This window comes from Xiphophorus hellerii, chromosome 9, assembly GCF_003331165.1.
Source record: "Xiphophorus hellerii strain 12219 chromosome 9, Xiphophorus_hellerii-4.1, whole genome shotgun sequence".
NCBI lineage: Eukaryota > Metazoa > Chordata > Actinopteri > Cyprinodontiformes > Poeciliidae > Xiphophorus > Xiphophorus hellerii.
Window position 1 is genome coordinate 22,958,200 of NC_045680.1, and position 17,702 is coordinate 22,975,901.

Consider the following 17,702-nt stretch of genomic DNA (forward strand, 5'->3'; position numbering starts at 1 on the left):
TCACAGAGCTGATTAAACGCAGGTAAAAACTTGGTTCATGCGGGCTGTCATTAGATTCTTATAAAATGTTCTCTCATTTATGTCTCAACTGATAATTTTACCACAAATGCCTGAAAGTATTTTTCTAGATGTAAAGCATCCTAACATGAAATACATTTAAATTTGCAGTCTTAAAGTACCGTAATACTTTCTACTCATCAAGCAGTGAATCAGTGACAATATTAGACTAATGAATATATTAGACTTCCAGCTAATGAACTATAATGCTCCAACATGTAGTTTAAGGATATCAAGCCAGAATTTGATTGTTTTTCCTCATGTTGATTTTGCACCCAACGGGGTCTGAACTTTCTACTCATTAGCACTCAAAATATGGAACTCCCTATTAGTATTATTTACTCTTAGTTTAACAAGATCCTATGATTGCCTGTGCTAATGCAGATATGTAGTGGTTTGACAAAGACTAACATATAGCACACTATGAAACAAAATCTTAACATTTTATCAACAGATATTCCAGCACCTGATGTTAGCATTTAACACCACTGGATGCTTGCAGAAAAGCTTTAATAACGGACCCTTTGTGAACCTTTGACTTTACAAATATCCTAACTAAGATGTCAAACCGAAGCCCTTAAGGGGCCGTTTACCTCCATCTTTTAGATTTCTGCTTCAAAACACCTGACTCAAATAACCAGGTAATTAGCAGGACTCTGGAGAACTTGACTGCGTTCTGAACAGAGCTGGAGTTTGAGATTCTTTCTGTGAAACTTCACTGGAGGCTGAGGAGGTAATGCAGCCATTTGGTTCAGGTGATGGACCAGGGATGATACAGATCACTAGAGTTTGAAACTGGTGAAGTTTATGGTTGTAAAATTGACTGTCTTGGTTTATCATGTGAAGTAATACTGCTAGGGCTTTTAGATAGTGGTGTGTCTACTCTAGAGGGTGTGTAACTATAGCTTTTCATTGCTCTTGTCCTTTTATGCACAAATAAAAAAGACGGATTTGAAATACAAGTTTGCTGTGGCATTTTAACCAGCATACCATTACAGTAGCTCTTCCTCCTACATTTAGTGAAAAAGATTTTGCATGAGGTCATGGCAGGTGAGATCCCATGATGTAATCTGACTGTAATGCTCACTGTTTGGCCCATTTCTGCAGGGTCATAATTTTTAAGTCTCCCTAGCGGACTCATTTGATCTCTGCAGGAGAAATGGAAAGGCAAAAATAATGATTTTTTTATATTGCTTCCTTCTTTAAAAGTGTTGCAGGCATGAAGTCATTTCCTAATTTATCTCCAAATGTCTGGTGTCGAGAATGACCTTGACCTATGCTCAGATTTAAAGCTACAGTACAAGACGTTTCTATGACTGTAGTAAGCATTTTCGCTTAAACATGACAGCATTTGAAAAGGAGGTATTCCAACAAGCAAAACAGAACAGAGATTGTAGCAGTGTGGTGAGATATAGCCAGCTTGACGTACTGCTTAGCTCTCACCATGCTGATACCTGAACTCTGCTGACAGCATGTGTCTAAGGTGAGAGCACATTTGAACTGCTTCACCACAGAGCTATAAGGGGCTGCTCTAATTTAACTCAGATTATCAGTGAACCAACCATGCATACACCCCTAAAGGCGCCCAGGGGCCTGCACACGTCATTTAAACATCAGCAGTAAAATGCTCTAATAGACGCATGTAGGACACTTTAGTCACTGGTTTGTTAAATGACCATATGACAAGTAGAGCTGCTCCGTTAAGACTCAGCGGTGACTCCAGCTTTCCTGCTGGCCTGGAGACAGAGTGTGAAGTTTCATCTGGCTAGGTGAGACATTTTCTGCTCACCTTGCAGCCTTGGTGTCTGGCAGGGCCCTGATGTTGACAGCCTATGATGAATGGTAGCAAAACTCACACAATCCAGTTACTCGGGTTCACCTTGGTCATGTTAACGCTACAGAAATGCGAGCGGGGCTGTGTCCTTCCGCTCCTGGCCTTGGTCTTGTGAACTGGCAAACACTGCAGGATCAGAGTGTCCCTGCTGAACTGTAGGAGCTTACAGGAAAGGAGATCTTAAAAGACAAAGTGTTTTAACTCTTTGTCCATAGGTTAAATACGCCCTAGTAATCTCATCTTTGGAGAAAGACCATTTCTACAGCCAGAAATGATTCTGGGCTCAGTGTCAGCAACATGACGCAATCATGCTCAGTGCTCAGAGGATGGGTCTTGTGAAACAGTGAGAATGGATATGACTCTATACTTCCCTCCCCAAAAGACTGACCCAGGCGCCAAACGTTAGAGGGAACGCAACTCGCCTCCCTCTTATAAACTGCCAAACATTACAGGACCAGGGTGTACTAATGAACTAAACAACCCACCAGAAATAGGGCAGATTTAAAGCAAGGAACTGATGAAATGAGCTTTGTAAGGACCAGATCAGTGATTGCTGAAAACATGCCATACCAGGTTTAACAAAGAATGTCTGTGGTGGATAAAAGCAGCAGCAGGAGGAGGATTATCCAAGGGGAGGATGACCAGCGGAAGCTGCCTAATAATCCCCACTGAAAACTTCTATGTCTACAGAATCAACCTGTGTGTAATTTATTCTCAATATAACTGCAGCCTGACTCAGGTGTTGTCCCAGTCCTCCATGTAACCTTGAAGAGAGAAATTTGGTTTTGCTAAAGGGCACATATTGTGCAAAATTTACATTTTGCATGCTTTTGTACTTCCATTTGGGTTTCCACTGCTTCTTTTTGCCAGTTTCTGGCAATAGGTTATTGTTTTTTGGTGCCTGGAAAATGTGCTGTTTGAAAAACACTCTGAATGTAACGTCACAAATCCGGTGGCACTGCCCCTCACCAAGCAACCCCAGAGAAGCCCAGCCTGTTACCTAGCAATACAAACTGGTTGGTCAGCTGGTTTTACTGCGGCATGTGCTGTATAATTACTGCTGAAACAGAATAGTGTTTTGTTGTTGACTTACCATTCATAAACCACTTGCTGCATTCATGTTGGTTGTGCAGGAGGCTCTACTTTTACTTTTCAAAGATGTACGGTTGTATAATTTCACATCTGTTTACAGCCATTTTCACATGCGAGTGTAAACATTGAGTTAGAGGACGTGGCCAGCAGCAAATTATTGGATTGGGTTAGGGCCTTAAACATCTCGGTCTGAAAGGAGTTTGAAATAGGAAGAACTGACCAGACTGAAATCTCATGATTTTGTTCACAAAATGTAACAAACATTCTTTATTTAGCCCATAGACTTATCCTACTTGTTATAGGAAGCAAATATGTCACCTTTAAAGATGTTTTGTCTTTATGGCTTTTGAATTTGTATGGTCCTACAGGCATCACCCCTACTATTGCCTATAGTAGATCTGCCCCTTGTCGACAGCTGGACTTCAGTTTCCGAAAAGGTCTTTTCCGTCTCATGCTAACGTTTGTGGTTCAGAGTGCGCGCCACAGCTGGACTGTGAACAGCGCGCTCTGGACTGCCTTCTTCGGTTCACCTGTTTAAACGACTCTCTGCGGTTCATCATGCTTGACGAGGCACTGCTGTTAGACCCGGCTTACAGTAATACGGCTTTTGATGGGATATTTTAAGGCCGGTACTTTTTTTCCTGGATGGTGGCTTCCTGTGCAGCTGCCAAAAAGCTGCGTTTGAAGTAGAGCCTAATTCAAATATGTAGCTCTGACGAAGCTGAAGACGAGGAATTTTGGAGATCTGGTGCGCCTGTCTAAAAGAAACACCAGCAGACTCCCGTTGGAGCGCGAGGCGGTGAAAATGTGTTGCTCCCGCTACGTTGTTACTCTAAAATCCGAGGCTGCACAAGGATACTTCTTTTATGAGCAGATGAGAGGTCAGCGGGGACTCATAAAAACAAGCCAAAAGCCTTCCTTCCCATGTGCATGTGACAGGATAACAGCTGTGCGGACGTTAAACTGTCCAGAACGGAAACTCAAGATGGCCATCTCCACTCCTTTGCCCTTTGTCTATGACTGGATGAAACAATGTTGAAGGCCCTGATATCACGGGGAATGACGGTTTCAGTGGGGGGTCCGCAGAATCGGCTTTCATACTGGCAGAAAGAGGAAGATGTTTCATGTCAAGTTCATGTGTTGGATTAGAACTCGGATGGGTGTCTATAAATCCAGGAGAGGAGGGTGCAGAGTTCAAACCGTGACTGGAGCAGCGTCAGCCTGTTGCAGATTTTGGCATTCGTCTTCTCAAGTAGGCAGGGAATTTACTGCAGTTTCCTTCTTTCTCCCCTCCCCCGTACATTTCTCCAAAACAGCATTTTGAAGATCCTGCTTAGGTCAACATCGACTAACTTCCATATCTCAGCCGAGTTAGGAGAAGAAGTAATAAAGAACTTTGTGATATTTAGATGACATGTAGACACCTTACAAGAAACAGGTGGCCCAACTGTTCTATTCATAAATGTTTAGTATTCTTTTTTGGTGTTTGTGGAAAGATCGTGGGCAGCTTTCTTTGTACTAATGTGTTTCTTGAAAGATGTGACCATACCGTGAGTGACTCACTAACCCTACGTGGGGCCCAAACATCTGCGCAGTGACAGACAGCTATTGCATTAACTGAATCAAATCGATCTTCCCATAAAGTGGTGATACATACCTAAAATTAGTCCTGACACAGGCTGCTGTGTGGTTTATCGTCAGCTAAAATTACTCTTTGACAGAGAGATTGATGGTAGTGGCTATGGAGTACTTTTGAAAAATTAGTAAATTGGTGTATTTGTCGAAGCAAATCTCTAGTTGGGAGCACGCACTTTTGCACAAAAGCTTAAGTTTTGAATGAATGCTCGTGGGGTTTTACATGATGCTAGAAAACAAAACAAAAAGAAAAAAATTAAGACTCACAAGCATAATAATAGTGAAAATGTGCTCTTGTCAGCATTCCCCTTTGTTTTCGTTGGAACTTTAAGCTGCTGTTTAAATGCGCAGTCTCATTTATTGGTTATGGCTGATATGTTTAATTTTGGCCTCTTCTGGATGTTCCTTTTGTTGGTTTTCAAGCTGGATTTATTTGACAATCAGGAGGATACATGGTCTTAACAGTGTGAGATCATGAGCGGACATGGCCTGTGTTTTTGTTAGCGTCACTTGGTCTCCTTGGAGCAGGAACACAAGATGACAGCATGGGCCCACTCTCAATGACGTCAGCTGACCCTCATGGGACCTTTTTGAAACGCAACATGGTCAAGGTTTAGTTGGACTCTTATGTTATTTGCATTTTCGAACCAGAACTCTGCATTTATTTTCCTACAGTTATTTGCAAAAAATATGGATACTCCTTGAACTTTGTCACATTTTTTATGTTAGAAATATGGATGTAGTGTATTTAGATTGTATGTGATAGACAAAAGTTTTGTGTTATTTTCCTTTTCCAATTTTTACAAATAAGTCTGAAAAGTCTGGCATGCATTCATATTCAGACCTCTGTTTACCGATACCCCTAAATAAAATCCAGTGCAACCATGAACAGTGAGCTAATTAGTTAATGTTTCCTTGTAGGAAAGTGTTCGGCATAATCAGCAACTCACAAAGACATCAATATCAATCTAATGATTGATTTTGTCATATTTAGTCATATTCCAGTCTCCCGGTGTGGATAAAACCACAGACCTCATTAATAATTTTATTTTAAGAGTAAACCATTGTGTAGGAACGTTTTCTGTAATACTCACTGGGATATTCGCTGGGATGTAGGGGAAAAGGTGTGGCCTGAAAATTATGCATAGAAATGCACAAAAACCCCCGTCAGTCTGAATCGCCTGGGAAGTCTGGGAGAAAAAGTTCATGTTCCAATTAGATAAAACGCAGCTAACCATAATGCTAAAGAAACACAGGAATGCCTTCGGGAAAGAACTGGACTGAAATGACCGGAGTCTGAATGTGAGAAAGATCTCTGAGGAGACCGAGAGACTCTGGCTGTCCATTCAGCCGAAGCATTTCTGCTAATCAGCTGCAAAAAGTTCTTGTCAGGACGGGGAGTGAGTGCATGTTGCTTCAGCATTATTTCATGCTGCACTTTCTTGTATTAGGTGGAGCCCGAAAACAAGGCGCTGTGTGAGAGAGCGCCACTTTGACTCATTCAGTGATTAATAGGAGCATAGGAGCATGCATGCTCTGTAATAACATGGCAAAGTTTAAGGAGACATTCACACAGCAAGTCTTTATTTTCAAAAACAGTGTTGTTGTTTTTACTGAAATATGATTATTATTATTATTATTATTAACTTGCCGTTCATACTACTAATTAAACCAGTCCGCCACGAGATTTCTTTGAGAAAGCGTCTCGCATGCGCAGAAGAAAAACGTCGATATCACACAGCAGTGCACCTACGTTTACTGAAGTAATAGTGGATGGTTGATTTTGTTCAGTTTATTCAGCAAGGGGAGCCGACGGTATCGTCACAAGATCATAAAAAAACCACAAAAACAGCTAATAAAGTTTTGTGGAGCACTGACTGCAAATTCAGTAGGGAAGTGTGTTCAGGTGTGTAGTCAGAACCAGGAGTAGTCTGGTCATGATGTGATGCACTTCAGTGACATAAACATCTTTCATAAGTTCGTAATCATAATTTCCAGCCAATGTTTATGCCCTGATTGACCACATCTGGCCTTTAAAGACATAAGTCGTTTAAAATGCGACATAACCGCTCAGACTGCAGAGGTTTTGAAAACAATCGGATACTTATCCGATTTAGTTCCACAAATGAAAGTGGCTCAGATTTTTTGTGGGAGCGAAAAAGTCGATGAAAAAGTTGGATATGAATCGCACATGGACATACGGTCGCGTTTGACTGCTGTGTGAACGCAGCCCAATAGTCACATGACTTGCTGTTTGTCAGAACAAATGGACGCGAGCTGATGCCCAACGACAGATATTGTCAGAGGTTTGTTTTTCTCCTCGTCGATCTTCATGTCACCAAGTGGAACCGACACAAAGAGAGCTGACCCTCTCAGTAATGACACCTCGAGGAATCCCACCTGCCACATCCCAGCGAAGCGCCATTGGTGACCAAAAATATCCCGAGTCCTGTATGCGGTAAAGCCCGACTGGCGAGGAGATCCTGCGGAGACCGAAGCACTCCACCACGCCCTCTCGCTCGCTGCATCCGCCAGCAGCTCTCCGGCTCTGAACAAAACCACAAATGGCCGATTTTCGCCTGCTGACTGAGCAGATTTTTAAATTTAATCACCGCTGTCTTATTTTGGCGAGAAAGAAATGACGTATCCACACCTCTCAGAGTAGCCGCAGTCTTCTGTCTTGTTCCTGCCAGGTGCTGCCAAGTCAAAGTGGTCCATTTAGACTCTTAACTTATGCTATTTTTGTACAGGCCGAATTAGGCTTTTCCAGTTGCCTACTTCTAGTTTCTGGCATGAGGAAGTGATTAGGCTTGGGTCAGTGTATTTCATGTTTTCCCCTCTTTGGTCACGCCATTGTGCAAGCTGAACCACTGTCATCTTTTATTAACTTAAAAGCCTTCCTCCTGCCGTTGGAGATTAGAGCCCCAGAGGTTTCCATCGTGATAGTGTTGACTGGCTCCAGCCAAGTCCTGCTGTGGCGCTTTTGATGGTCAGCGGACTGTAGCCAGGACTTCTCTCGCAGCTGAAAAGCAAGATTTCTTTTTTTCCTGTTTTTTTTTTGTTTGTTTGTTTGCTTTCTTTGCTTTGGTAAAGGATTTTAGAATGCACAACCAGAAAAGTTATTTAAAGGTTTGTTGCCCGCTCAAAAAAAAACGTATGAAGTTTACCTGCTCCAAGTTTTGATGGGTTTAAAGTTGCAGATGGTTTGAAGTGCATGAACCGGATTTATCTGTGTTGCTACAGAGAAGCTTCCAGATATTTCAGGAAACCGCTGGAATTACATGAATGAATTCAGTGTGGGCAGTCGTGAAACATTTTTTTTTGTCTCTTTAATGAGTCTTAAATGTGTTTTTTTTTTCCACTCTTCTGTTTTGTGTGGAATTTGGCAGCTCTGAGCTGCTCTCTCTCTCCCTCCTTCCCTCCCACTCAGCCCTCTGCTCAGTCTGAGAAATGTGTGTATCTGTGTAACACTGAGTTGCTCAGTGTGGGTCATGCTGTCAGGAGAAGAGGCTCTGTGTACATCCTTGTATCAGGAGCGTTTTTACTGATCTTGGTTCACCTCAGCGGGAAGTTGGAAACAGAGCAGGTGAGTTGCAATTTGGGCGACATCTGGGTTAAAGGTGTAAAGGTAAAAAAAATCAATTGCTATTATTTTTAAATGAATCCTCATTTACTCAATTGCCACCTGAGACTCAGCTTATATTAATTATTATTACTGTTATTAAATATTAATTAATGTGTTAAAATAATGCACCAGAAGCTCATATCTTTCAGTGCAGAAAGTGGGTGAGAGCGTCACTTGATTTCTATGACGTTGCGTCGCGCTCGCATGCATTTCCGCTCATTTGCGTGAGTTCATGTGTGGAGGGGGCATCCCACTTGAGTGCTGAGGTGTGTCCAACTTTAGCTCAGCTGTTGCACTAATCTGGTACTATTTTAATCTTTGCATTTCATGCATACACACACAACACGGCCGCAATTCATTCCCTCTCACTCTTATTTATCTGGAGCGTTTTCAGCTAAGTAAGGGATGCACGTATTCCTCATCACCTCTTTTTGAGGCACGTTTCATATAGTTGACAGTGTTGATTCTCTAACTCTGAGGTTAGGGTTGTAAAGGTCCTGATGGCCGGAGCTGAAATTCCTTACAGTCTTGTATATTCTGGTTGTTTCCGGTCAGAATATTCGACTGTCATCAGCAGCTGTCTATTGTCTAAATCATCCCAGTCGGGTTTGGCCCATCATTGACCGGGCTCCATCATCACACAATCTGGGCTTGTTTTTTATTTTAACCTCTAACCAAAGCGTTTCTATTTTTTAATTTCTAAGGCTCTAAGTGGAACATCTTAAACTGACCCCAGTGAACTAGGAGTGTTAACGTTTTCCTTCTCAGTCCAGTTGACAGCATTCAAATGAATGAGGTGAGCTGGGCTTTGTATATCATGATTACTCCATAACTGAGAAACAAAACATTCATTTCATTTTTTAGTTGGAAATGTGCACATTCTTTTCTCTGGGTTGAAACTATGCTAGTAGCCTACTGTACTATAATCCAAAGACTAATATTTGCTTGAAGACTGTAGATTACGACAGTGCTAATCAAAGAGGTTATCAGGAAGAAAAGATCACCCAACAGGCTCTCAGGTGGAAGCCCAAAGGGAAGCGAAAAACAAGCCATCCACAAAACATCTGGCGATAAGACCTTGAGGCAGATGTCAAAAAGATTGTCTACACCTGGAACCAGAATGAAACCAGGACAGAAGTCTCTGGAGTTCTTCCTTTTGCAGGCCATACCCTGGGATGGAAAGAAGACGTCATAAACATGAGTTAAACAAGCATCTCATCAATGAGTGAATGGTCTCCAGTTTGTTGTACGGCATCACAGGGCAAACAACTATGGGGCAACTTAGAGAGACCTAACCTCATGGCTTCCTTCCTCTTCCAGGGGAGGAAGCCAGAGTACCTGGAAAGAACCCAGAATATGGACTGAGAGAATAGGCTATCTCCATGCACAAAAACCATTGGCCGGCATTTGAACTTGTACCTGTGATTTAAAAAGTGTCTTTAAAAATGCCTAAAGAAAAACAAGAGATCACAAGAGTAGTTGGAAGTGGTGCTCAGACTTCTTGTAAAGATTTATTGACATACAATCAGACTGAATAAATCAGGATAGCAACCTAATTGGCTATGCTGCAAGTGTGATCCTACCATACCCTGCTTTAAGGATATTTTACAATACCATCATATTGGACACTGAGAAATCATCACTGTTTATGTATAATGGGGACTGTTTTTGACTTTGGAGGCTTTAAGGCTGCATTTGTTTGTATGAACTCAGTCTGCATCCATGGGAGGGAAGAAACCCAGTAACCCTTCCCTTTGCTGTTTGCTTGAGTTAGGCGATAGTAAAACCAGCCCAGCCTGCTATAAGGTTTGGCCAGTCTCCCTTGATCTCCCTCTGTAGTTTGTAATTATGGGTAAAACCAGCCTTGATGCTGCTCTTGTTGTCCGTTTCGGCCTTGGTCCAGTTCTGTGGTCTGCAGACATTAAACTCTCCCAACTGAGAATGCAGGACAGATTTGTCCCAAGAAGATGACCTCCTGTCTTTGTGGGAGGGGAGGGGGTGCTGTGTTCAAGTTGGTCACTCCCTTGTCAATGACAAGGGAGGGTTCAGTCATCATAATGACTGAAACCTCCTTCTTCTACTTCCCTTTCCCCTTCTCCTCTGTTCTGGCCTCCTCCCGCTTGGCTTTGTGGTGAAACTGAGCTTTGCTTCATAAAATTTTCCATCAACTGCAGCAAATAACAACAGGGTCAGACGAGGAGAGAGCAGCCCGTCGAGGCCGGGGCAGCAGGACTCGGTTTGGCCCGTGAGACCCTCTCTTCATTTGGAGAGCAGCTCACAGTTCTTTCTCAGGCTTCATCCAGACTTAACTAAGTTGTGTAAGCTACTTTCCAACATGAGGTTATTGTTCAGAGAGCACAGTGGGAGGCTGTTTGATGCTGATGGTGGGATGTGTAATCACCTTGGTGGCTGACTGCCATTGGGTGGGATGAACGGAGAGTTGAGGTGTTACTCATAAAGACTTTGAGCTCATTCGCATGCATGCTCCGAATAGTTGGGTTTTGTAACGGCATTGTGTTGAGGGGAAGTGGGTGGTGAAGCCACACTCTGCCAAGAAATGTCTACCTTCAGCGCGTTTTCTCAGTGCATTGACGGCTTTGTCTCGACCACACCCTGCTGAAAAGGAGTCTACCGATGGTCAGATTCCTTCTTGTGCCTTGGGCTCCGTGTCTGACTGGAGAAAGTGTCGGTTCCCTCGCTGGAGAAAGCGCAGCATGCTGTTTAGGCCTGTTACGTTCAGCACATTCCAGAGAAACAGAGAGGGGATTAAATAAACATTACCAAATGGCTTTAAATGAGTTTATACAGTAATTATGCGTAATTGCACATAATTAAGGTTTATTAATAAGGGTTTTTACTGTTTTTGTTGAAAGTAGCTTGTGTGTCCCATTTTAATGTCAATGTGATGAGAGCCCTTGTTGCTTTGAGAGCAACAAAAGTTGTATGTTTCCATTCACTACTCTAATGTACATTACAGTTGCAGACGTGCATTTGGGTTCACCCCGCCCAAATCAACACACAGTCGAAAGTGTTTGGCTGAAAGCTTGAAGTCATTTGGATTGTGTCTCCACATGCTTTGCACTTTCAGAGACTGAAATTCTTGCTCGGTCTTATTTGCAAAACAGCTTAAACTCAGCTAGATTAGAGGAAGAGTTTGTGAACGGCAATTTTCAAACTTAGCTACAGAAACCCTGATCTTAGGTTTTTCTGTTTGGGCCTGGACTTTGTTAACACATGAGATTACTTTAATCTAAATCCTTGCCTTGTTGTCCTTCTGTGTAGTCAGTCTCTCTCTCTCTCTTTTACTGTCAAACCATTTGCTGCTTCTGACCGGTTTTCTTCCTGGATTGCCCTGTATTTAGCTTCATCTATTTTCCCATCAACTCTCACCAGCCTCATTGTCCCTGTAAATGAAAAAGACCCTGTAGTGTAAAATATGCTTAAAACATCATTAATATGATTCACTTCACAGTGTAAAATGCATTGAATTTTGCTGGTCTAACGTGAAAAAGTTGACAGGATTTGAAACTTTTGTGAGGCGCTGTCTGTCAGATTTCATGTCTGGGTTGATTCAGAGCAAAGAATCATACCGGTCTGAGCAACCACCTCCCTCCGCCTGTAATGCCCTCTGATCCCCAGTAACTCCATCAGACTTTACTTACGGTTTGAATGACGCATCAAACCCTGCTTGTTTTTAGTGCAACTTAAAACACGATTTTAGAGGATTTATATTAAACAAGCTTCTTCGCACTCTTTGCATTTGTTGCAAAGACCACAGTTAGCAATTTCTTAATATTGCTCGCAGACTGTAGAGATATTTAATTAACCTAAACAACCTGGCTTTCAGGAGTTAAGCCCCAGCAGACACAAGAGTCACGCAAGCACGTTGTTTTCACTTTTCCCCAGCTGGTTATGATCCCGGAAAATGGATTTAAAAACCACACAGGGATATTGTTTGGTGGGGGGGGGGAATCTTTATTTCACTGTCAGCCATGGGCTGGTCTTAATTAGGAAGCAGAATTTGAAGTGAGTGTCGTGTTGCACATTGTTTTCATATCACTGTACGCTCTCCGACTCACAAGACATCATAATATATGATAAGTGACACATGATAGTAGCTACCTGTGCACTAAACAGTTCACTTAATAAATGTAGCCTTTAAAGTAAAGTCACTTTGGCCGCCATTTCTGACAGAAAGCCATAAGGAGTCCTCTTCGCTGTTCGTCACAAGCGGTGCAGAAGAAAGTGCTCTGAATGGAGAAAAGCAAAATGACCACAGACAAAACCCTAAATGTGAAAGAAAACTAATTTTGCACATCACCCTGAACACACAAGCCCCCTGTAATGTGTAATGTGGTGGTGGCAGCATCGTATTTTCCTTTAGCAAGCTGGTCAGAGTTGATGAGAAGATGGATGAAGCTAAACAAACAAAAATGAAATCTGTTAGATGTTGCAGAGGCCTTAAAGCTGAGGTGGAATTTCACCTTGAAGCAGAAAAATGACCCTAAACAGAGAGTCAGAGCTACATTGGAGTGGTTTAGAGCAAATCATCCTGTGTTAGCATGGCCTAGTCAAATCACGTTTAGTTGAATAGCACATTTCACCAACAAGCAGTTCAAAGTGATATACATAATAAAAACATAACACAGTAATCATGAATTATTAAACAAGCAATAATTTTGTCAAATGCCATAATCAATATCATCAATGCACATGAAAATATTGATCAATATTCCATTTGCTATGCTTCAAAAGCAACTCTAAAAAGGTGGGTTTTTATTCTGGATTTAAAGGAACTCAGTGTTTCAGCTGTTTTGCAGTTTTCTGGTGCATAGAAGCTGAATGCTGCTTCTCCATGTTTGACTCTGGGGATGCAGAGCAGAACCAGAAGATCTAAGGAGACTCGAAGGTCGACACCATAACAACAGATCTTTTATGTATTTTGGTGCCAAGCTGTTTAATAATTTATAAACTAACAACAATATTTAAAAGTCTATTATCTGGGTTACAGGGAGCCAGAGTAAGGACTTAAGAACTGGGTGATGTGCTCTATCTTCCTGGTTTTAGTGAGAACACAAACAGCAGCGTTTGGATCAGTTGCAGCTGGAGGATTGATTTTTTTTTTTTTTTTTTGACCAGCATACATGAGTTACTGTAGCTCTTGTTAGAAATCCTTGAAATGTTCTTCAGCTGATAGGTCGACTTTGTAAATGTCTCTATGTGTTTCTGAAAGTTCAGGTTTGAGTTGATCGCTGCACCCAGATCTTGCAGTCAAAGCAAAGACCAGAATCCAATCGACAATCTGCAGTAAGATTTGAAAAAATCTGTTTCATCTAGTCTGACTGAATTTTGTAAAAAAAGAGCGGGCAGAAATTTGTTTTGCAAATGAGCTATACTACAGAGCAGGGGGAGTTTTTTGGATAAGATTTGGATATTTATTTGTAAAAATATAAAAAATTTGCATTTATACACTACTTTGAGTACTGTATTGAATAATAATAATAAGAAGATTTTGCTAGTGATGTGAAAACGCTCAGTATCTGTGTATACTTTGCACTCCTGTCACTTTGTCTGCAGTATCTCACCAATCATCATTTTTTATGTCTGACTTTTCCTTACTCATGCTCTTTCATTCACTTTTCCATATCACAGTTTCCACCCACGTCAATCAGCTCAGTCGTAAATTCATCAACTATGAACTATTGTCTGGATGCGCGAACTGATTGATTGCTGTCTGGAAGACGAGTCAGCGGGCCGTCCAACTGACACATCGGGTTGTGAAAAGTGAAATTACGGCCATGCGGCGGGTTGTTGGAAATTATGCAGCTCTCTGAGACAGCAGGAATGCCTTCAGGTCATGGCTCTGGGTTTGTGAAACAGCTGTTCTTCCGGCGTTTTGGGAATTCCTGTGCCTCCCTCTGACGATTCGCAGGCCAAGAGGTGAAAGAGAATTTATATCGCTTATCATTTAGCGGCGTGCTGACGCTCTTAGTGGTGTGTCAGCGGAGAGTCGACGCTTTGAATGTTTGGAAAACACTTTTAAATAGATTAAGACGTTGCTATGGATCAAAGTCTCAGAATGTGGTCTCGGAGGAAATAGGGTCTCAACAAGGAAATAGTTGAGTGGATCATCACGGTTTGATCTTGGGCTTGATGTGGTGGCACTGACTTTGAGCCCTGCTTTAATCCTGACCCTGTGAAGAGAGATGAAACAGACAAAGCTGCTGGAGTTGGAGGCTCTCTCTTATCCACCTCAAGTCCAAGATGAAGCGAAGGCTGTTCCTCGGCTCCCCAGGGAGAGCTGTTCAGGGCTCACAGCGCTCTGATTGGAAAGAGGGCAGAGGGTGTTCCTGCTTCCCGTAACAGAGCGGCTTGTCAGCGCCTCGGGGTGGCTGATGTTTTGGAAGATATGGAAACTCATACATGCCCAGCAGGTGTGTGGAGGGGTGTGTGTGGTGCGCGTGTGTGTGTAGGTATTCACGTGAAGTTGATTAGGAGACATCCATCACATTTGGAGTAGAAAAGTAGAAACCAGTTTGGTTGAATTATTTAAAGCTGCAGTATATAACTTTTTACTTACAAATATATATGTTTTACATATTTGTTGAAACTGTCGCTATGCTGTGACAGTTTGATATGAGACAAATAATATGTGAGACATTTAGGAGCTCAGTCACAAGGCTGATAGTGTGAAGACCCGCCTCCTGGCTCCGATTGGCTCTGCTTTTTTTCAATAGTATCTCAAGAAGGATGTTTTATTTTTTTCACAGTTTATCTGTCTCTTTTTACACTGTCACGACAGTATAATAAAATTTTTACATATTTGATTAACAAATATGTAAAAAAAACATATTTCTTTATAAAAGTTACATGCTGAAGCTTTAAGAAACAATTTGCACTTTTGAAAAGATTTAAGCTGAAAGCAGAAAATCCTTACCACCACTGCAGCTTTGCTTCTGTAATAAATGAAATAAGTATATCAAAATGTTGCTGGTTGATGTAATCCAGGTGCTCCCCTCCCTGCAGGTGGTTCTGTGAAGGCCGCGAGCTGCAGAACTCCCCTGACATTCAGATCTGGAGGGAAGGAGACCTTCACACGCTGGTGATCGCCGAAGCCTTCGAGGACGACACGGGACGTTACACCTGCGTGGCGTCCAACAGCCTGGGAGCAGATAATACCTCCGCCGAGGTTTACATCGAAGGTCAGGCATTCAAGCTGCTGCTCTCATGTAAATATTCACAGCTGCTGGGGGAAGTTTTCACAAATGGACCTGACATAATTATTATTGAACTGCTCTGTAACATAATCCTAAATGTCGCTTGTTTGCCTATAATGAGCAGGAGTTTTTTCTTTGTTTTAGTTTTTTAACCTCTCTTCCTTTTCGGTTTTTGTGCACCAGAATGAGTACACTAAAGTACGTGTGTCAAACTCAAGGCCCGTGGGCCAAATCTGGCCCGTCATACCTTTTTATGTGGCCCTCTAGATTCTACATTTAACACTAAGTGTGCTTAAATATCATGTTATCAATCAAATCAAGGCAGTTTTTATCTGTTTACTGTCAGATCATATCAACCAGTCCCTCCAGTTTCTTGAGAATCATTGTGGAAATTCATGCAAAATCAACAAATCCCCGCACTTTGTTGCGCTAATACATAATTGGTCCAAAACTTTCTTACTTGTACTAAACAGCTGCCTCAGCCTTAATATCATCTATACGGCGGGTAGTAAAAAGTCGCTTTTACCGTCATAAATATGTGCAAATATTTCCAAATTAGTACCACAAACGCTCTGATTTCAATTGTTAAAAAAAATCACAAAAAGAATCCTGGAGGAACTGAAAATATGTTCAATAATATTTAATTTCAAGAATTCATTGATATTTTAACAGGTTGTCAACAAGGTTTTATCACTATCTTGATTTGGCCCAAAATGAAAATGAGTTTGACATCGCCTCACTAAAGAAAGAATATTAAATAAGACCGGTTTGACAAATTATACATGGAATATGCAGCAAATTGTTTGTGTCCTTGTGGCCTTCAATAGCAGCAAAGAAGATCTTCTGCAAGTTATTTAAAGGTTCTCTATAAAGTTACAAAACTGGCTTCTGCTTTTGTTTCCATCCACTCACAGGGGCTTCATCATCGGACTCAGAGGGAGAAGGAACGGCGTCAAAGTCAAGATCAGGAGCCATGCCTCAGTACGTGTGTTTCTGCACCGCCTCTTGTGACCTCACGACCCTACGGTGAACGCCGAACCCCAGGAAGGGTCAACTGAGCCCTGCAGCAGCCAGTAGTCTACTGTCTGCTTCTCTTTATCCAGGCCTTTAAAGAGCCTTAAGCCTGACCCAGAACGTGGGACGCATTCCTCTAATAAAAGGTCCAAGGGGGTTAATATGAAAAAGAAGCACCGTGTCATTCCATGCCTCTACTTACCTCCAGACTTTAACCTTTCATCTGCACTTCACTGCCTACATGTATGTTTCTTCCATTTCTTGAAGCTCAAGCTGCTTCATACGACCCTTTTTTAGAAACCAAAATAAAGCATCTTGATAAGAATGTATTCTTTCCAGTCCGGCAGAGCAGAATCACTTTACTCCAAATGTTTTTGATTATTCCCCTGTCTTTCAAGGATTCTTGGCTACATTTTGTTTACATTTCCTTCAAGTGTTCCTTCCTTCTCCGTCTTACAGGGCGCAGAGAAAGACCACTTCGATGTCCTTAACAATACGCTCATCATCACCCAAAACCCCAGAGGTGCTTCCTCATCGCTCAGCTCTGGTCCAGTCCATGTCTCAGCCCCCACAGCGGGTAGGATCCCAAACCAGCCGCGATCGTACACCTTCAAAAATATAAAAAATAATATCTTCCTCTCTCTCATGTGTGTGTGTGTTGTCTTCTAGATGCAGAGCCCTGTGTCTGCACTGCATGGTGGTGAGTCGTCAGGCCCTCCACTGTTCACAAAGGTACGCTTGAATAAATGTAAAGTGCTCCAACCCCAAATTCCACCGTGATTTATAAGGATTTTGTGCGATAAATAGGCCAACACAAAGTAATTGCTTATAAAGTGGAAAGAACAGGAAACATGTTTGTTTTTTTTTTTTTAAATAAAAACCTGAAAAGTGTGGCATGCATTTGTATTCCCTTAATCAATGAGATTCCTCTTAAGATTTATTTATGACATTATTCTCTCATCAAAAACAAACCTGGAGTGTTGCCTTAAATCTTTCATGCATGTTTGAGAAATCCTTTAATCTCTCATGGGAACCATTCAGCTGTGCAAAACGCTCCGGCTCCTTCAGACTAGCCAGCAGCAAATGGCAAACACCTGTTGGAACTGCACACCTGCAGAACTCATTATATGAGCTACTTCTCAGTGCAATGTTGGTAATAACAATGGTAAAGTTTAATAGAGAAGCCATGTTGTGATGAACGTCCTGAAGGCAGAGTTTTAGAAAGAGC

At 41.9% G+C, this 17,702-nt stretch overlaps 1 protein-coding gene across 4 annotated transcripts in view; it reads left to right on the plus strand.

Moving 5' to 3' along the window:
• Positions 1-17,702, plus strand: part of palld (palladin, cytoskeletal associated protein) — a 71,149-nt gene that overhangs the window by 11,226 nt on the left and 42,221 nt on the right. For all 4 annotated transcript variants that reach the window (XM_032571653.1, XM_032571649.1, XM_032571651.1 and 1 more), the window contains exons 3-6: positions 15,270-15,445; positions 16,375-16,441; positions 16,934-17,051; positions 17,144-17,206. In XM_032571653.1, coding sequence (XP_032427544.1) covers positions 15,270-15,445; positions 16,375-16,441; positions 16,934-17,051; positions 17,144-17,206 — 424 coding nt within the window. The remainder of the gene's footprint in view (positions 1-15,269; positions 15,446-16,374; positions 16,442-16,933; positions 17,052-17,143; positions 17,207-17,702) is intronic.